General features: G+C 47.7%; 1 protein-coding gene across 2 annotated transcripts in view; it reads left to right on the forward strand.

Annotated features, from left to right (window-relative positions):
* Positions 1–21,162, forward strand: part of PLS1 (plastin 1) — a 90,865-nt gene that overhangs the window by 49,374 nt on the left and 20,329 nt on the right. For both annotated transcript variants that reach the window (XM_056113936.1, XM_056113937.1), the window contains exons 3-9: positions 1,587–1,750; positions 3,114–3,243; positions 10,661–10,793; positions 10,936–11,017; positions 14,107–14,272; positions 14,362–14,504; positions 17,264–17,359. In XM_056113936.1, the coding sequence (XP_055969911.1) occupies positions 1,587–1,750; positions 3,114–3,243; positions 10,661–10,793; positions 10,936–11,017; positions 14,107–14,272; positions 14,362–14,504; positions 17,264–17,359 (914 nt within the window). The remainder of the gene's footprint in view (positions 1–1,586; positions 1,751–3,113; positions 3,244–10,660; positions 10,794–10,935; positions 11,018–14,106; positions 14,273–14,361; positions 14,505–17,263; positions 17,360–21,162) is intronic.

The following is a 21,162-nucleotide window of genomic DNA, read 5'->3' on the forward strand; positions in this document are numbered from 1 at the left end:
AGCGATAGCACAGTGGGTGGGGCATTGGCCTTGTTAGTGGCCAACATGACCAACCCAAGTTTGATTCCTCCGCCCCTCTTGGAGAGCTCGGCAAGCTACCGAGACTATCTCACCAGCATGGCAAAGCCTGGCAAGCTCCCCATGACATATTCGATATGCCAAACACAGTAACAATTGTCACAAGGGAGACATTACTGGGCCTGCTCAAGCAAATCGATGAACAGCAGGAGGACAGTGACAGTGACAGTGAGTAGTGTTCCATTGGATATGTGACCATCATTTCTGTCCAGTCCTCTGTCCTTGGACACTTGAGTTGTTTATACACTTGGCTAGTGAATAGTGTTACCATAAATATAGGGGTCTCTTCTAAAGTTTTTGAGCTCCTAAGTTAAGAAGTGTAATTGCTGGGTCATACGGAAGCACAAGCTTTTAGTTTTTTTGAGAAGTTCCCATATTGTTTTCCAAAAAGGTTGACTGGTTGTCATCCCCAGCAGCAGTGAATGAGGGTCTTGTCCCCCCGCATCCCACCAACACTGGTTGTTTGTGTCCTGTGTGAGATAATATCCTGATGGTAAGGGAGGCAGAGTGTTTTCTCACACACCTATTTTCCTCCTATCTGTCTTCTCTGAGGAAATTTCTCTCCATCTCTAGATATATTTTGAAAGTTTCAGAGGGAAGTTCCAGCCTGAAGCAGTGTTCACCTTGGCCCAGGCTGCTTTCTTTATTCCAGATTTCTGAGACCATGCTTAGTTATTTCAAACATAGCTGTGGACTAACTCTGTTTGTTGGCTGTTAGAGCGTTATCCACGCTATGCATTTAAAATGTGCTTGGTTATCTAAAATCTGAAAAAAAAAAAAAACACTGAGTGCCCGAGAACAGGCGACTGGCTAAAGAGAATCTCTGATGTATCTATACAATGGAATACTATGCCGCTGTTAGAAAAGATGAAGTCATGAAATTTGCATATAAGTGGATCAACATGGAGAGTATCATGCTAAGTGAAATGAGTCAGAAAGAGAGACATAATAGGACCATACTCATGTGTGGAATATAAAGTAACTGAATGGGAGACTAACACCCAAGGATAGTGGAGATAAGGACCAGGAGAATTGCTCCACAGCTTGGAAGCCAGCCTCACATGCTGAGGGAAAAGGCAGCTCAGATAGAGAAGGGACCACCAAGTAAAGGATGCTTGGAGGGCCCGCTCAGGATGGGAGATGTGTGCTAAAAGCTGATTATAGACCGAACATGATGGCTGCTTAATACTTGCATTGCAGACCACAACACCTAAAGGTAGAGAAAGAGTGTGTAAAAGGGAATGCACCTGCTACAGAGGCAGGGGCGGGGGGGCTGGGGGAGGGGAAATGGGGTGGAGGTAGTGGGAGGGATACTGGAAACATTGGTGGTGGAGAACGGGCACTGGTGAAGGGATGGGTCTCGATCATTGTGTGACTGAGACGTAAGCATGAAAGTTTGTAAGTCTATAACTCTACTTTGCCTCTTGTCACACAGACTTGAAAGTTCTCTCCTGCCAGCAGAGACCCCACAGGGCACTTGTTTGGCAGCTCACGGTTTATCTCCGCAGATATCGACAACAGCGGCTATGTCAGCGATTACGAGCTCCAGGACCTGTTCAAGGAGGCCAGCCTCCCCCTGCCTGGCTACAAGGTGCGAGAGATCGTGGAGAAGATCCTCGTGGTCGCCGACCACAACAAGGACGGCAGAATCAGCTTTGAAGAGTTTGTTTCTGTGAGTCTGCCTGCTTCTTTCCTGGGCCTGGGCTCCTTGGCTTTAAGCGGAATTTCCGCCCTGTCACACACTCTCCGAGTCCATCTGGTGGCAAGGACCCAGAAACGCTCAGTATTAATACGATGGTGGCATTAAAAATCATAACAGTTCCCACCCTGAATTCAGAAAGTGGAGGGGGAAACGGTCAAATTCTGGGAATGGAGGTCAGGATTAGATGATGATAGCTCAGTTCCCGTTCCAATTACGGTCGAGTTCAAGGCACGGAGTTTTTGTTTTTTGGGGGGGGCAGGGGCAGGGGTCACACCTTGGTGATGCACAGGGGTTACTTCTGGCTCTGCACTCAGGAATCACTCCAGGCGGTGCTTAGGGGACCCTATGGGATGCTGGGAATGCAACCCGGCTCGACCATGTGCAAGGCAAATGCCCTACCCGATGTACTATTGCTCTAGCCCCAGGGCATGGAGTATTTTAATATCTTCATACTCAGCTTTGGGAAATGGAGTCTTTTTTTGGAAACAGAAGTAGCTAAGGTGCAATCTCGCAACTGGTGGTTTCCTTGCAGTGAATGATGTTTGTAATTTCAATAAAAGCCAGCAGGGAAATGGTGATGGTCCCTACGGTAGATATTGTCGCATGCATTTTGCTTATTTAGGATTCTGGGTCATGCCCACCAGTAAGCTCAGGAGTCACTCTTGGCTCTGTGTGTGAGCTCAGTCCCAGCCATGCTCAGACAGATGACCCTCTGCTGTTAGGGACGGAACATGGTCTCCAGCATGCAAAGCTCAAACCCTTGAGCTGTTTCTCCATTCCATAATTTTATTTCTAAAAAGGCTTTTGTTTTTGTCGCTGTTGTTTTGGATTTTTGGTTCACCCTGAGTGGTACTTAGAGGCTACTCCTAGCTCAGTACCACATATGCATTACCAAGTGCCACCAGGAGTGATCCTTGAGCACAGAGCCGAGAGTAAGATCTGAGCACCACTGGCTGTGGGCCCAAACCAAAATCATAAATATAATGCTGAACTTGATTGAACTTTCTTGTAAGTCAAGACCCTCTATAAAACGTGTAAATAACAGCATAAATAACTCCTGGCTGGTGTTTAAGCCACGCAGTCCCCTTTCAGGCTCTTCTCACATACCGAAGGACTGTCTTGGTAACCTCAGCACAGGGACAGCTGCAGGATTTGAACTCCCAACCCTGCACCTTGCAAACAAATGCTTCAAGCATGGAAGCATTCCATCTTCCAGATCCTGATACTTATTTTGATGTCATTTCAACTAAGTACATTGATCTTTCGTGTCAAAAAAGTCTTCTTTTGTGATTCCTTGATCAAGACCTCCCATTTTATTTATATCTGATCCCAGCTGATGCAAGAGTTAAAAAGCAAGGACATCAGCAAGACGTTCCGGAAAATAATTAACAAGAGGGAAGGCATTACCGCGATCGGAGGGACGTCTTCCATCTCCAGCGAGGGCACGCAGCACTCTTACGCAGGTGAGTGAGGAGTCGGAGGGTCGCATCCATCTCCTAGGTGGGTGAGTTGTCTCCCCTTCCCCTTCCCCCACAGATGTGGGGGAACAATTTCCCTCAGTGTACCCAGACATGTTGCGCACCAGGGCAGACATGGGGCGAAGAATGACTGACATGCTGATGGCTGTTCACTTCATTGCCAAATTACACACATATTTTATGGAGGATCTCACTCAGCTTACAAGAAAGCCCAATCACATGAAGTTCAGCATTATTGGCCTATCACTTCTCCAACTCTGCTTTACCCCGGTTCAATCCCGATCAAGGCTAGGTGCTGCAGTTAGGATGACTTGCTAAGCGTATGTGACAGTTTCGTGTGTTAGGGCTCATGTGATAGGAGGTCGAGTGAGGCTCAAGGCCGAACACTGGGTGCTGGCTGACACCCTGTTCTTGCCAGTGTTGCCTAGATACTCCCTCTTGCAAGGCTTTGCTTCTGGGCCACTTTGCAAGTTCGGGTCTTATCTGATCCAGTGCCCGTCACCATGTTACACACACACACACACACACACACACACACACACACACACACACACCCCGTCCTTTTCTTTTTTCTTTCTTTCTTTTTTTTTTTTAAAGTTCATTCTAGTTTCAGGAATATCTTTTCTACAAGTGTTATCATTTAGGGTCTCGGTGAGCCCAATAACCCAATTCACCTCACCACCTAAAACGCCATCTTTCAGCCCCCAAGTCATTTGGAGACTCTGCTTTCTGTCAGAGCTAAATTGCCTTTCTTGGTTATTAACACCCTGTCTCATGTGTCATGGACGAGAGTCAGGCAACATTTCAGCTTGCTCTCCACCTTGACTTGTGTCAGCTGCAGAGCTGTCGGAATGAGAAATCCCGGTCTTGTGGAGTTCCGTAAATTCATGCCAGAGGTCCAGTGGCAGAAAGAGACTCTCACTTTGCTGTTTAGTTGTGGCCTATGAGTGTGAAGTTCTCAGGAACTGACGCAGGCCCTTCCTCTCTCAGATCCATCCATGACCAGCAGCAAGGTTTCTTTTTTTTTTTATATTTATTTATTTATTTTTAAAATTTATTTATTTATTTATTGAATCACCATGGGAAAGGTTACAAAGCTTTCAGGTTTAGGTCTCAGTCATGCAAATATCAAGCACATTTCCCTTTACCAAAACTTATTTTTTACCATGAAGAGCCCCAATAAAACCCCACCCCCCACCCCTCCCAGTCCCTGTGGGGCAGATGAATTCTAGTTAACACTCTATCTGCTTTGATTAGATTCATTGTTTCAATAAAAGATTCACCACTATTATTTAGAGTTTACCCGCCCCCCCAAATCAGACATGCTGACAAAGCATTGTGAAGTGATTTGCTTTCTACAGCTGGGTTCAAGAATTATATGTTGGTTTTGGATTTCTGCTATTTTACTTATTGACCCTGAAGTATTTCTACTGAAAGTCAGATAGTTAAGAAATTGGTTTCTGTGCTCTGGAGTCGTGGCCGTGCTGGAGAGCTGCTAGTGGGGGGCAACTGGTGACCTCGGTAGGGCGTGAAGGACGGACCGGAACGCCCCCCTTCCCATGAGGTTTTAGTCGCCCCCACACCCCCGGCTCATACCTGCTGTCCACAAGGCTCCCATGTGGCCGCCATCTTTCTTTCCAGAGAGGAGAAGGCGACTGGGGCAACACCCTTTCCCCTCCGGACAGACCTGATGGCCTGGATTAATGCATAGTCCGTTCACTTTTCTGCTCCAAGCTGTCGGGTTCTGCATTAAGTCCTTGTGCTTCTGGGGCCGTGGCCGTGCTGGAGAGCCGCTCGCGGGGGGCAACTGGTGACCTCGGTAGGGCGTGAAGGACGGACCAGAACACCCCCCTTCCCATGAGGTTTTAGTCGCCCCCACTCCCCCGGCTCATACCTGCTGTCCACAAGGCTCCCATGCAGCCGCCATCCTTCTTTCCAGAGAAGAGAGGGCGAATGGGGCAACACCGTTTCTCCTCCGGCAGACTTGATGGCCTGGATTAACGCATGGTCCTTTCACTTTTCTGCTCCAAGCTTCCGGGTTCTGCATTAAGTCCTTGTGCCCCCGGGGCCATGGCCGTGCTGGAGAGCCGCTCGTGGGGGGCAACTGGTGACCTCGGTAGGGCGTGAAGGACGGACCGGAATGCCCCCCTTCCCATGAGGTTTAAGTTGCCCCCACACCCCCGGCTCATACCTGCTGTCCACAAGGCTCCCATGTGGCCGCCATTCCTCTTACCAGAGGGAGGAGGGTGGAAGGGACCAACACCCTTTCCCCTCCGGGAAGACATGATGGCCTGGATTAACGCATAGTCCTTTCACTTTTCTGCTCCAAGCTGCTGGGTTCTGCATTAAGTCCTTGTGCTTCTGGGGCTGTGGCCGTGCTGGAGAGCCACTCGCGGGGGGCAACTGGTGACCTCGTTAGGGCGTGAAGGACGGACCGGAATGCCCCCCCTCCCATGAGGTTTTAGTCGCCCCCAGTCCCCCGGCTCATACCTGCTGTCCACAAGGCTCCCATGTGGCCGCCATCTTTCTTTCCAGAGAGGAGAGAGCGAATGGGGCAACACCCATTCCCCTCCGGACAGTCATGATGGCCTGGATTAACGCATAGCCCGTTCACTTTTCTGCTCCAAGCTGCTGGGTTATGCATTAAGTCCTTGTGTTTCTGGGGCTGTGGCCGTGCTCCAAACTTAACTATGATTTTCAGAGAGAAACGTTGGGTGGTTTACTTCCCATGGATCACTTTGTATATAGAGAGATGTCGCACGGCCGCATGAGCGGCCGTGCGGTTTTGAGGAAAAGTTCTAGTTCCCACATACTCGAGCTGTGGTTGTAGAGGCTTCTGGTCACCGGGGTTCCATCTGGTGGAGGCGGGATGCGGTACCTACCCCATCTGGACTTCCCGATGATCTCGGCTCTTTTTGGAACCTGTTTTTTTTTTTTTCCTTCGGGATCTGTGGATCCCGCCCTCCATGTTGTCCTTCTCTTCGGCTGAATGCTGTAAGTATGGCGCTGGGGGGCGGACTGTGGGCGTGACTTCCAGAATCTGAGGTTACCTGGGAGTTGTAGTCCCGGCAGATTTGAGGAAAAGTCCAAGTTCCCGCATACTCGAGCTGTGGTTGTAGAGGCTTCTGGTCACCGGGGTTCCATCTGGGGGAGGCGGGATGCGGTACCTACCCCATCTGGGGCTTCCCGATAATCTCGGCTCTTTTTGGAACCTGTTTTTTTTTTTTTCCCCTTTGGGATCTGTGGATCCCGCCCTCCATGTTGTCCTTCTCTTCGGCTGAATGCTCGCAGCAGGGTTTCTTTTTTATCTTTTTTTTAAATTTTTCTTTTTGGGTCACACCCAGTGATGTTCAGGGGTTACTCCTGGCTCATACACTCAGGAATTACTCCTGGCGGTGCTCAGGGGACCATAGGGGATGCTGGAAATCTAACCCAGGTCAGCTGCATGCAAGGCAAACACCCTACCCGCTGTACTATCGCTCCAGCCCAATAGCAAGTTTTCTTGCCAGTGTTTTTCGCTTCCCTTTTCCCAGGAGCTGAGATTACCTATTCGTCTTGTGCCACCAGCCAAGTGGCCAGAGAGCAGAACTCCTGAGTTTCTCGGTCTGATAGAATCACTGGGTTGTTGCCCAGAGGGAAATGCAGCCACGTTAGCTGCCCTGCCCCTGTCAAGCTTGCTTGTTGGGTTGAGATGTTTGAGAACCTTTTTGTTTTTTCTTTTTGGGTCACACCCAGTGATGCACAGGGGTTACTCCTGGCTCTACACTCAGGAAGTATTCCTGGAGGTGCTCAGGGAACCATATGGGATGCTGGGAATCGAACCCAGGTTTGCTGCGTGCAAGGCAAACACCCTACCCACTGTGCTATCACTCCAGCCCTCAATATGTCTGAAAACCTTTGGCCAAGTTCCTTCAATCTGGATTCACTTAGTTAGAATGATTCTTTTTGCATTTTTCTTCCTCTCTGGGCTTGTGTCCACCTGCGTCTGTTGGCATGTTCACCCTCTCTCTGGTAGCCCATTCCCTGGCTATTGTAAGCAGCACTGCAGTGAGCAAAGCTTTGCGGCTCTCTCTTTCAATTAATGATTTTTTTTTTTTTTTGCTTTTGCTTTTTGGGTCACACTTAGCGTCGCACAGGGGACGACTGCACTCCGGAATTACTCCTGGCAGTGTTTGGGGAACCATATGGGATGCTGGGAATTGAACTCAGGTTGGCACGTGCAAGTCAAATGCCCTACCCAATGTGCTATCGTTCCAGTCCTGTAATGTTTTATTCTTTGAATAGATTTTTAGCAGCAGAATTGCTGGGTCAGATGGAATGCATTTTAAATATTTTGAGTAATCTGCATATTTTTTGTCATAGCAACTAGATCCATTCCTATTCCTGCCAACACTGGCTAAGGGCTCCTTTTTCTCCTCATCCCCGCCAGAACTGATGGTCCCCAGTGAGGCCATGGGCTATCCTCACATGTGTGAGGTGATGTTTCATTGTCATTTTGATTTGCATTTCCTCAATGATCAGAAATAATGAGCATCTTTTCCTGTGCCCATTGGCCACTCGTATGTCTCTTATTTGTGTGGAGTATCTATATAGTTATTATTTAATGGAGCTGTCTGTTGTTGAGTGTTGTGAGTGCTTTAGGTTTCTTGGTCATTAGTTCTTTGTCACATGTGTGTTGTGTGAATATTTCCTCCCATTCAATCAACAGGATACCTTTCTGTTTTAATATTTTCACTGTAGTTTCTTTTTTTGGAAATGTACGTCATCATTGTTTTCATCATCATAACAGTGTGGTGGTAGTAATTATAGTGATTATTTTAGTCATTCTTGACATATAAGCAGAGTTGTGTGATCATTACTGCCTAATTTTAGAATCTGCTAATTACCCCCAAAGATCAACACCATGTTCATTAGCCTCGCTGCCCGCTGCCCTGTCCCCGTCTCTGATGGCTGCTATCTCCTCTTTACTTCTATAGATATGCTGTTATGGACATTTCACTTAAATGGACTCAGACATAATGATCTGTCATTTCACGGGTTTCTCAACTCGTATCAGTTTTCAGTAATTATCTGTATTTATTGTAGCATCCATCATACTTTCCTTTATGGATTTCTCCTGTTTATTTCCTCCCTCCCTCCCTCCCTCCCTCTCTCCCTCCCTCCCTCCCTCCCTCCCTCCCTTCCTTCCTTCCTTCCTTCCTTCCTTCCTTCCTTCCTTCCTTCCATCTTTTGATTTTATAAACCACACCCAGTGGTGCTCAGGGTTTACCCTTGGCAGAACTTGGAGGACCATATGGAGTGCCAGAAATTGAACCCCAGTCAGCCACGTGCAAGGTTTCTGAATACTCTGTTCCATGATGGTGATAATTTATCTCTCAAATAGTACCTTCTCCATAAGGATTTTTTCTTAATCATCCCAACTGGAGGTGATCAATTTGTTAAATTCTTCATTTTGTATTGTCCCTCACATTTCACTTAGTCCTTCATCATTTGATACATTTCTGGATTGTTCTTCATCTGGGGTTTTTGTGAATCTGTTGTGGTATGCTCCAGTATACACTTCTGTGTGGACATATGCTTTAAATTCAATTCACTCTTTACTTAGCAGTGGAATGACTGGGGGCATTGGCAATTCTGTGTTTAATATTCAAGACAACTGCAATACTATTATCCAAAATAGCTGTACCATCTTCCATGCCCATGAGCCATGGGTGAAAGTCCCCGTTTCTTAAAGTCTCGCTAACACTTGTTATACGATTGTGAAGACATTCCAGTTTTATCTATAGCCGTTCTAGTAGTTGGGAAGTGGCCTCCCATCCCTGGTTCCTGTCCCTAAAACATCCTCCTTTGACCTTCCCTTCCTCACTATTAAAGCTCTCTCTTGGGCCAGAGCGTAAAGTGCTCGGCTTGCATGCAGCTGACCTTGGTTCAAGCCCCAGAACCTGAGCACTGTATATGTTCCCTGAGCACTGCCAGAAGTCATCCCTGAGTGTAGAATCAGGAGTAAACGATGAGCATAGCTTGATGTGGCCCCCAAACAAAAATGAGGATAATGATGATAATTTATTTCTCAAATAGTACCTTCTCCATGAGAATATTTTCTTAATTATCCCAATGGAAGCGATCATTTTGTTAAATTCTCCAAAACATCTCCCTGGTGGTAGGTGATTTTCCTCATTTCTTTGCTTTGCATAGTTATTCTATCTTGTCATCACACTAAAAATTTCTCAGTGGGACTGATAATATTCATGTGATCTTTAAATCCATAGATTTTTAAATCTAGTCTCAGAGGAGGTATGAATGGGAGTTAAATAAAGAGAATTATGACATGAAAAAAAGGGAAATACTAGTAATCTTTCTGCATGTATTGATTCTCTTTGTATGTAAGAAAGAGACAGACAGACACACCCTTAGGAAAATGACCTAAATCTAGGAATTTGGGTAATAAGGGGGATGGTTGGCTCATTCACTACCTGCTCTCTTGTTTTGAAAATGGGAAATATTTTCTTTGAGGATTTATATTGTTCAAGCAATTCTTCAGTTCATAGATGAAACAATAGGACTCTTGCAGGAGAGTTTCACTCTGTTCCCTTTGCCTGGTCTGCCGGCAGTCACATGACAGCTCCTGAGACTGAGGGCAGTGAAAGCTCATGCTGGTGCCTCAGTTGGCGTCACTTTTCTCGTAGGAAGCTTGCAGAGAGGCCGCTATGCTGTTGCTTTTAGTGACTCTTGAGCAAAATTAGTGCTTCTGTTGGAAGCCCCAAATAAAAACTATCAATTTTATCAATTTGGAGGATAGTGAATTTATCCTGTGGCTTCTTGCTGGTTTTGTTTTTATTCCACATAAGACTGTGTGTGTGAGAGAGAGAGTGTAAGAGAGAGACAGAGAGAGAGAGAGACAGACAGAGACAGAGTATCCGTGTGAGAGAGAAAGTGTGTGTGTGCATGTGTGTGAGAGAGTGTGTCTATGTGTATGTGAGAGAAAGTGTGTGTCTGTGTTTGTGTGAGAGAATGTGTGTGCGAGAGAGAGATAGAGTGTGTGTGTGTGTGAGTGTGAGTGAGTTTGTCTGTGTGTGTGAGAGAAAGTATGTGTGTCTGTGTATGTGTACGCATGTGTATGTGAGCATGCGCATGTATATCTAATGATTGGCTTCTGATTCATTAGCTCAGAAGCAGTATATCTGTAGAAAGATTCTGGAACCACATTCTGCTCCTTTAAACCGTAGACCTATTCCACTCAGATCGGGCGAACAGAAGTGGAGCGAGGCCCTCTGGCTTGGACACGTTCGTGTTTTCGTAGCATCTGAACAGTCACACTTCTGGGATGGGAACAGGAAGGCGGAGTCTCTAGGGCCTTGAGTGCTATGGGATGGGTTTGCCTACTCACCTTTTCTCTCTCCAGAGGAGGAAAAGGTGGCCTTTGTCAACTGGATCAACAAGGCCCTGGAGGGGGACCCCGACTGCCAGCACCTGCTGCCCATGAACCCGGCAGATGGCAGCCTCTTCAAGTCCCTGGCCGACGGCATCCTGCTCTGGTGAGATGCCTGCTCCCCCATGGGCACTCTGGGAACACTCCACTTTGCAGTTTTTTTCTTTTTCTTTTTGCTCTTTTGTCTACTTATAAAAGCAAACTGAAAACATTTCAGGGAGTCTAAATTATTCCCATTTTCTCCTTAGCAAAATGATCAACTTATCTGAACCAGATACAATTGATGAAAGAGCCATTAATAAGAAAAAACTGACTCCTTTCACGGTTTCTGTAAGTATTGGCCTTCTGCAGGGACCAGCTGTGAGGCTTTTACTGGCGGGTGTGCAGGCAGGGCGAAACCTCGGCGTGAGAGCAGAATTCAGTTCCCTCTGAAAGCGAATGGCAAATTCCCAATACCATGTTCTCTTGTTGTTCATGAAAGAAACACTGCGTGGAGAATGTTTTACTTCTTCACAGAAAGTTCAGCTCTTTGTACTAAATTGTTCCGCCATCAGCTTTTTTTGGGCCAGATCTTGTCAGAAGGCAGGGAGTCATAGAAACTTTGTCATCAGGGAGGGGACCACCACAGAGGGCACCTGTGAAAGGGACAGTGATAAAGGGAAGTGGCCACTCTGGACATATACTTGGTGCCTGTCACTTTGGTGACCTGCTTCTTCAGGCCACAGGGCCACACGTGGCCAGTGCGTATAAAGGGGCCACTATGAGATTAGCTCTATTCTAGGGTGGGTTTCTGCCCTTGCTTTCTGGGGACCCACAGCAAATATCCTTGTGCTCTTAGGAGAGAAGACGGAGAGATTCTCTGCACCAAACCTCAGGGGCATGTGCTGTCCTCTGAAGATCATTCTGATTTGCTGTAGGGAACTTAGGCACATCAGAAGATACTCCAGATACACACTGCCCATATTTTAATCATATTTTTACACAAAGTTATAGAAAATAAATGAAAATGTCTTTGCTGTATAAGTCACAAATAACAGCACTGTAGGAAAAGGAGTTCCGTATTATTGTTGTGGGAGGTTTTTAAAAAAATATATATATACATATGTGTGTATGTATACACACATACACACATTCTGGATCTCAGTTTCTTAAAACCAAAATTTGCATGATTTTTGTGCCACTCATTGGGTCCCTTTTTACTCTGTGGGTATTGTCCTTTGAAACATAACCTGGAATGGTCAGACTCCATTTTATTTTAGTTTTGGGGCACACCTGGCTATATTTAGGACTTAGTCCTGGTTCTACACTCAGAAATTACTCCTGGTGGGCTTGGGGGACCATTTTGGGTGCTGAGGATTAAACCTCGGTTACCGCATGCAAGACAGGCACCCCGCCCACTCTCTGGCCTCAAATAGATCCCATTTTATGTCACTTTTCAAGTTCTCTGTTACTTGAAAAATTAAACTTCATTGCACTTTGTTTTTTTAACCAAAGTGCTTCTAAATAGGGACCTTATAGAATTTCTTCAAATCATTAACCTAACACTGATACTACTGAAATTCCCCAGGGAATATCATGAAAGGGTAATGTTTATATAATATGTAATGTCAATAGTAGTTCCTTCCTTCCTTCCTTCTTTCCTGGGTATGCGAACACTATGAATGCACGGGGGAAAGAAATGACTCATTTTTTGGTGTGAGGGAGGTGACACAAGATAGTTGTCACAGAAGCTATGACACTTGATGGGAGGAATGAGACTTTGCCTTGGGGACCGTCGTCAGTCCCAGGGAAAGTCCTGTGAAGGGCCGTTCTGTCCAGTGAATGTCTCAACTCTGTGTGTAGTGTTGGGAGGTAAAGGCAGAGACAAGTCCCAAAGGTTTCGGTGCTCAGACTGTGGGTGAGACTTGAGCCCTCGCTTCCCTGCCTAGCCTCGCGCCGGGGATCAGTCAGGACCCTCTACTGTAACAGCGCTGACACCCGTTGGGGTGTCCATAGTAGGAAACGCAGGAACAGACAGGAGGGGCAGAGGAGAGCAGGGAGTGATGCGTGCTCTCGGCTCAGTGGTGGCTGACACTCTGGATCTTTCCAGGAAAGGCTTTCAGAACTTTTTTCAGGGTGAGTTGAGCAGCCTTGAAGGAGCTGGGGCATGTGGGGGAGTGCGTTCCCATGGGCTCGGAGGCCCTGGTTAGCCACAACAAAAGAAGGAGGCCACGGGAGAGGGACAGGAAGCATCTGATGGCTCTTCTAGCTAGAATCCAGCTAGAGGGCCTGCCTGCTTACTCCGCACCCAGAAGAGTACCTGGAGATGGAGCCCAGGAGAGCCAGTCTGAGGGTGGAGGTTGGGACGGAATGTGAAAACCAGAAGAAGGGCACTGAGCGTTTCCAGACGGTTTTTTTTGTTTGTTTGTTTGTTTGTTTTTCTTTTTGCCATTTTAAAGATAGGGTTTTTTTTAAATTAATAATTAAATTTCCAATTTCATAAGTGACTTTTTAACTTTGAGCAGTGTGATTTACAATACTGCTAGTGGTTACTGTCACTGTCACTGTCCTCCCTTTGTTCATCGATTTGCTCGAGCGTCCCCGGTAGCATTGTGAGACTTGTTACTGTGTTTGGCATATCGAATACGTCACGGTTAGCTTGCCAGGCTTTACCGTGCAGGCAAGATCCTCTCAGTAGCTTGCCAGGCTCTTCGAGAGGGGTGGAGGAATCGAACTTGGGTCAGCCATGTTGGCTGCATGCAAGGCAAACACCCTACCCACTGTGCTACCAGTAGTGGTAGGGTTTCATGTATAGAATATTCCAAGATCACACCCTCCATAGGGGGCCCCTCCCCACTCCTCTCATCCTGCATGCTGGCAAGCGCAGTCCTGGAGACCAGTTTTCAGGTACAGAGGCATCCTAAGGGCACTGGCATCAAAGAGGAACAGGGTTTGGAGATTTCTCAAAAAGGCAAGAGTGAATAATGGAAATAAAGAAGTAAATAATAAATAAATTATAAATAAATAAATATAAGTAAATAATAAGTAAAGAAGTAAAGATGGAAATGAAGAAGGAAATAAAGAACATTTTAATAGGGTCTGAGAGGAAGCCGGGGTGGCCGGGAGAGGTGAGAAGGGGCTTCAATGTCAGAGTCCCTTGGAATCCCCAGGGAGGTGTAGCCAGTCCTTGTATGGGCAGGGGTGCAGAGTTGAGAGGCGTGGGGGTGGGCGAAGGGGCGTAAGTAGGTAGGTGTGGATTGAAAGTCCTGAGCGTGCAGCAGTGACTGGGAGTGTCGGGATTTGCTTCTGCTTTTTCTGAGTGGTGTTATTTCAGTGGGAAACACACATTTCTGCAGTCCCTCATTTGCGTTATCTTCCCCACGCCTAAAGCCGACTTTCTAAAGCAACCCTCGTGTCTTTATTTCCCGGTGACACTGCAGGAGAACCTGAACCTTGCGCTGAACTCTGCCTCGGCCATCGGCTGCACCGTGGTCAACATCGGCGCCCAGGACCTCAAGGAGGGGAAACCGCACCTGGTCTTGGGCCTCATCTGGCAGATCATCAAAGTCGGCCTTTTCGCTGATATCGAGATCTCCAAGAACGAAGGTAACAGTCGCCAGCCGCCTGGATGTTGGCTTTTCCCTACGGCGCGGCTTCCTTGGGAAGAGACTGACTTGTCGCTCCCTCCCGCCCAGCTCTGATCGCACTGCTTAAGGACGGGGAGGAACTGGAGCTGCTGATGAAGCTCTCCCCGGAGGAGCTGCTGCTGCGCTGGGTGAACTACCACCTGACCAATGCGGGCTGGAGGAACATCAGCAACTTCAGCCAGGACATTAAGGTCTGGACTCAGCGTCCGAAATACGGGAGTAGCACTGCACTGTAGCACGATCCTCCCATTGCTCCTCAGTTTGCTCGAGCGGGTACCAGTGGCGTCTCCATTGTGAGACTTCTTGTCACTGTGTTTGGCATCTCGAATATGCCACGGGGAGCTGGCCAGGCTCTGCCGTGAGGGTGGGATACTCTCGGTAGCTTGCCGGGCTCTATGAGAGGGGTGGAAGAATCCAATCCGGGTCAGCTGCGTGCAAGGCAAACGTCCTAGTAGAAGTTAAAAAAAAAAAGAAAGAAAAGAAAAATGAACTCAGGGTGTAGAGGCGGAGAAGTGTTCAAGTTTAAACTTGAAGCTGAGGACATAGTATAGAGAATGAAAATTTGCATTTCTTGATCCAAAGTAGATTCCCCAGCTGTCATTACAGACTTTTTTTTTTGCTTTTTGGGTCACACCCAGCAATGCACAGGGGTTACTCCTGGTTCATGCACTCAGGAATTGTTCCTGGCAGTGCTCAGGGGACCATATGGGATGCTGGGTTGGTAGCGTGCAAAGCAAACGCCCTACCCACTGTGCTATTGCTCCAGCCCCCATCACGGACTCTTACAAATGAAGAAACAGGAGGCTGGTGGTAGAGTGCACACTTTCATGTGTGAGGCTCTGGGTTTCATCCCCACACATATATTGCATACACACATACACACACACACACACACACAGTTACTGGCTTGCAATAGGAAACACAACTGAGTGACATTTGTACTACTAGACTTAGCAGATTAAAGTATTTTTCCTTATTTTGGGGACAGGGAGGTGCCTGGCAGGAATCCCAGGCCTCACACGTGGGGCAGGCCCCCTCCCCCACCCAGCCGTGCCCCTTCCCCTCTTTCCCACTGTTTCACAGGCCACAGCTAGACTCAGTCACACTGAGGGTGACAGTCAGCCAGTCCGGACCGAGAAGGACATCTTTCTGGTGACTGGAGGTCCTGTGGGCATGACCGCTCCTCACTCCTGCTCCAGCTCACCAGTAACCACTGGCCAGAAGCGACATGGTCTGAGGAGAGGCGGGCACTGGGGGCCAGGTCTCCTAAGCGCCTTCCCCCCCAGGAGAGGCCTGTATTGGACCCTGGCTGTGACACCCGGTGACCCCTGGCAGCTGCCTGCTCTGTCCGGCGTCTGTCTCTCTCTCTTATGTCCAGTCTCACTTGACACTGACTCTGGGGATCACTTGCTCTGGGGATCAGTTACTTCTCCACTCAGGTCATGTTTCTCCCTGATGGCCTGGACAGAGGCACCCCAGCTTCTGTTTTGATCTGTCCTGTTCTCTCCCACGACAAAATCACTCAGCGGGCCTTGGCAATGTACAGTCTTTAACTGAGACTATAAGAGCCCTCCCTCATTCCCCCTGCCCCCGTTACACTGAGGCTCGTCCCCCGCATTGTTCCGTAACCCCCACTTTAGGAAACACCAGCCTCACTCACCATCTCTTCAAATGACACTGATTTGCTCTGCTTTTATCTTTGATCCGTTTGTTCAAACGTTTATTTTCCGGGTGGGCTGGGGGTTTCTTCTAATTTCAAAATTTTTCTCCTCTTATATTTGTAACCCCTCCGGCAGGGCCCCATGAGAGTCTTTGCAGACCCTCATCAAGTCAGACATTTCTTGAGAATTATCTTCATGATACGGGGCGGGGGGGGGGACTTCCAACAGGAGATGTGTCAGCTGAGACCGAGTCAGCTTAGCATAACGGCCCCCAGTGTGTGTCCTGACTTAGGGCTAGGATGGGATGCGTCTGGGACAAATGGTCATGCTTCTGCTCTTTGGTTGGGGTCACTCCCTCAGGGGTCCTTGTTCCCAGTGTGTTTGGTTGGGTCACTCCCTCAGGGGTCCTTGTTCTCAGTGTGTTTGGTTGTGGTCACCCCCTTAGGGGTCTTTGTTCCCAGTGTGTTTGGTTGTGGTCACCCCCTTAGGGGTCTTTGTTTCCAGTGTGTTTGGTTGGGTCACTCCCTCAGGGGTTCTTGTTCCCAGTGTGTTTGGTTGGGGTCACCCCTTCAGGGGTCTTTGTTCCCGATGGCCCGAGGGGGGTCACTGCCTTAGGGGGGCTGTTTGGGCTGAGGCCCCACTCTGACACTTGGATTTGCTCCCAGCCTCTCCCCACGATTTACCTGGATTTCTCCCAGCTGCTCCACTTCACCAGCCGGGCTTCTTGTGCGGCTCTTGCAAGGGCCCCAAACATCACTTTTATTTCCTGTGGGTCAAAACAAGTCCCCGAGCCAGTCCAAGTGGGAGGAGAAGGAAAATAGATTCTGCCTGTCAGAGGCCCCTTATGCCCATATATAGGGAGAAATCCCAATTCCCGCCTGGAAGACAAAATCACTGCAGAAGGTCATAGCGCATGGCCTCTCCTTTACACCGGCGGTCCTGGGTGCTGTGTCTTGGAGGGGAGGGCCCTTAACCATTTTGAGAAGCCGGGAGGGGCCTCCACTGATGATCGTCACCCTGCAGTGACTGAGGCCACCTGGGCACGTCGACAGGCTGTTGGGGGGGGGGGGGAGGGGGGGGGGCGGGGGGAGGCGGGGAACAGGGTAAGCTCAAATCATGGCTGCGATGCAGTGAACATGCTCACAAGCCGCCCTGCCACTGCATTGTCTCCAGGTCGCTGATTCACTCCGAGTTAAGGACAGAGCGGGAGGGCCTCTCTCTGCACTGTTCCCCATGTGTCAACGACGGTTTCTCATTTCTGAGATGCCATTTCATTTCTTTCCTTGCAGGATTCTAGAGCCTACTTTCACCTGCTGAATCAGATCGCCCCTAAAGGGGACCGGGACAACGGCCCTGCCATCGCCATAGACATGTCAGGATTTAATGTGAGTGCGAGACTGAATTCAACTCAGTTTTTGGTAAAAATACACCAAACCTCAACTTTCCCATCTTAAGGGTACAGTTTAGTGGCGTGGAGAACATTCGCACCCCATACAGTTACACTGATGTCTCTGGAACACTCCTCATGCCCCACACCAGCCCCTGTCCTCGGGGACAATGAGCCATCTCTGCTTGGCCCCTGTTGGCTCTGCTTGCTTCTCTGCTGCCATGAACTTCACTTGAGTTTCGTTTTTAAAATTTTTATTTTAATGAATCACCGTAAGATACAGTTACAGACTTATAAACTTCGTGATTACGTTTCAGTCATACAGTGTTCGAATACCTACCCTTCCACCAGTGCCTGTTCTCCACCACTAATGTTCCCAGTGTCCCTCCTGCCTCCCCACCCCACCCCTGCCTCTGTGACAAGCACATTCCCTCTAACTCTCTCTCTTTCTCTCTCCTTTTGGGTCTTATGGTTTGCAATACAGGTACTAAGTGGCCATCATGTTTGGTCCATCGCCTACTTTCAGCATGCATCTCCCATCCTGAGCGAGCCCTCCAAGCGTCATTGACTTAGTGGTCCCTTCTCTATCCCAGCTGCCTTGTCCCCCAGAATGTGAGGTCAGCTTCCAAGCCGTGGAACGATCCTCCTGGACCTTATCTCTACTATGCTTCCTATGATGTTACTTTATATTCCATAAATGAGTACACTCATTCTATGTCTGTCCCTCTCTTTCTGACTCATTTCCCTGAGCATGATTCTCTCCATGTCCGAGTCTCTGGAAGGGAGTCCTCATTAGAACTCTTGTGATGCCAGGACACCGGGTCTTTGGCTGTCTATTGGACCAAAGCAGAAAAATGCAGAATTCTGTCCTTGACTATGTTGAACTGACCCTACATTTGCTTTTTCTCTGGCTCAGTATTATTGGACCTCAGATGGGATGCAGTTACCATGTACCGGGGCAAAGGAGCAACAGGCTACGTCAGTTGGTCAGATTGCTAAGTAATTCATTATTAGTTTCACCAACTTACATTAGGAAATAGACACATTAGAAATAGCAGTTCCTAATATCTGGTGGCCCAGAAAGGTTGATGCATATTCCTATCATCTCTTAGCTGAGTTGTAAATATAAGAGTGATGCTATTAGAACACTAAAATCTGGCCAGAGTATGAACATCTAGTTAAATACCTAAAGTGCAACACCCACAATATTTCATTGTAAAGGCAGTTGGCATCATTACTAATTAACTCGTTTCACATCATTATGGCAAAACATCCAAGAAACCTAGTGTTCTGGTAGAACTATGCAGAAAATGTGTATCTCTTGGATCAGAATATTAGGAACTTATTTAAATGCTCAAAAGTGAATAGACTTTGTAGACTAAACCATGGCATGCCCATTCCCCAGGCTCTCATTGCCAGCTAACCTTCTTTCTTTTTATTTTTATATTATTTTTATTAGTGAAACACCATGAGGTACAGTTGTAGACTTACAATTTTTTGTGCTTGGGTTTTAGTTATATAATGATTGAGTACCCATCCCTCCACCAGTGCCCATTCTCCACCTCCAGTGCTCCCAATATCCCTCCCACTCCCCCAACCCCCCCCATCCCATCCCACCCCTGTGGCAGGGCATTCCCTTTTGTTTTCTCTCTTCTTTTGGGTGCTGTGGTTTGCAAAAGAGGCATTGAGTGGCAATCATGTTCAGTCTATAGTCTACTTTCAGCATGCTTCTCCCATCCTGGGAGGATCCTCCCGACACCCTTTATTTGAACTATTTCCCTCTTCTCCAAGATTTGAAACAGATCCTATGTGTCCAAAAGATAATTTTGTTGTTGTTGTTAGACTTTTGTTAATTTGGGGGCCACACCCAGCGATGCTCAGGGCTTATTCCTAGATCTGCACTCAGGAATCACTCCTGGTGGTGCTGGGGGGACCGTAAGGGGTGCCAGGGATTGAACCTGGGTCTGCCATGTGCAAGGCAGAGACCCTACCTGCTGTGCTATTGCTCAGTCTTTCTACTTTAATCCTTATGAAGATAGGTAAACCTCTAAAAGAGAGAAACTTTTGAAATTTAACCATAATTCCTAAAAAATGAACCAGCAATCTGCAGTGTAAAAATATCTGATCTGTGTTAATAGTTGTTGGTATTCTTGTGACTCTCAAATTATTTGTATCCTTTCTTTGATTGACGGGAGGCAGAGAGAGGCTGCAATTTTATGTCCACAGAAGCTACTTGTTTCCCATTTCCCAGAGCTGAACTTGGTGCTTTCTCTCATTTCTTGTACCTTTTTTACTTTCTGGCCACTTGGGTGCAGAATCAGACGATTCATAATTCTGGATCATGATGCACTGTCATCCTGGGCCCTACCTGCTGTGTCCAAAAGATAATGTCAGGGCAAAGGGGCGACAAATAAGGTGTATCTTATTTATTTCTCTTTGCAGTAGGTTTGGGACTTTAACCCTGCACCCAGCAAGAAGGCAGCCCCTTGGCGTTCTCTCTCCTCTTGCTCTTCCTGCACGGAGCTGGCAGATGCGGGCCTTGGCGGGTGGGCGCACGTGGTTCAGTCTACAAAGTCTATTCACTTCTGAGTGTTTAATTATGTTCCTAACATTTCGATCCAAGTAACACAATTTGCTGATCCAAGTCATACACACTTCCCTAACTCACCTTCATTATTCTTGTTCTCTTTTCTTTTCTTATAGTTTTTAACCAGATAGATTCCTTGCACAATTTTATTTTGTTTGGCTTTTGATCCATACCCAGCCACACTTGGAGGCTTCCCCTGGGTCAGTATTCTGGGCACACTCCAGTACTCAGAGAACCACATGGTACTGGCAGGCAAACTCTGGGTTACTATAGGCAAAGCAGCCACTGCAACCCATTGAGCCAACATTTAATTTTTAATTTTCCTTTTAGGCTTCCTCTAAAGCTTCTCATGTTGTGACTCATTTTCTAGTATTGCTCTGAGTGTATTATATGGCTGTCACACTCTTGCACAACAGTGGGGAGAAAAGGCAGACATTCTTCAGCTACTCTCCTGATAGGCATTTGGTTTGCTTCCAGGATTTTGGCAATGAGAAATGTACTGTTCCTTTGGATTTTTAATATGTACCTCAACTTCTGGGCTGGAGCGATAGCACAGCGGTAGGGCGTTTGCCTTACAAGCAAACGCCCTACAAGCGGCCAACATGGCCAACCCGAGTTCGATTCCTCCGCCCCTCTTGGAGAGCCCGGCAAGCTACCACGAGTATCTCGCCCGCACGGCAGAGCCTGGCAAGCTACCCGTGATGTATTTGATATGCCAAACACAGTAACAACAAGTCTCATGGTGGAGACGTTACTGGGCCCGCTCGAGCAAATCGATGAACAACGGGAGGACCGTGACCGTGACCTCAACTTCTAGTCTCTGTTTTCTGTGCCCTCCCTGCCAATTCTTAGGGTCTCTTCTGGGGGTGCCAGGAATGAAACCAGGGTCAGCCACATGCAAGGCAAGCACCTTGATCCCTGTACTTATCTCCCTCCCTCAAATTACTTTCCATTGAGAAAGTAAGTAAAAGTAAAGTAAAGGCCCTCCCGTTGATCATCGATTTGCTCGAGCGGGCCCAGTAACGTCTCCATTGGAGACTTTGTTGTTACTGTGTCTGGCATATTGAATACGTCACGGGGAGCTTGCCAGGCTCTGCCGTGCGGGCGAGATACTCTCGGTAGCTTGCCGGGCTCTCCGAGAGGGGCAGAGGAATCAAACTCCGGTCGGCCATGTTGGCTGCGTGCAAGGCAAACGCCCTACCCGCTGTGCTATC

Source organism: Sorex fumeus, unplaced genomic scaffold (genome assembly GCF_029834395.1).
Source record: "Sorex fumeus unplaced genomic scaffold, SorFum_2.1 ptg000024l, whole genome shotgun sequence".
In the NCBI taxonomy this organism is placed as follows: Eukaryota; Metazoa; Chordata; class Mammalia; order Eulipotyphla; family Soricidae; genus Sorex; species Sorex fumeus.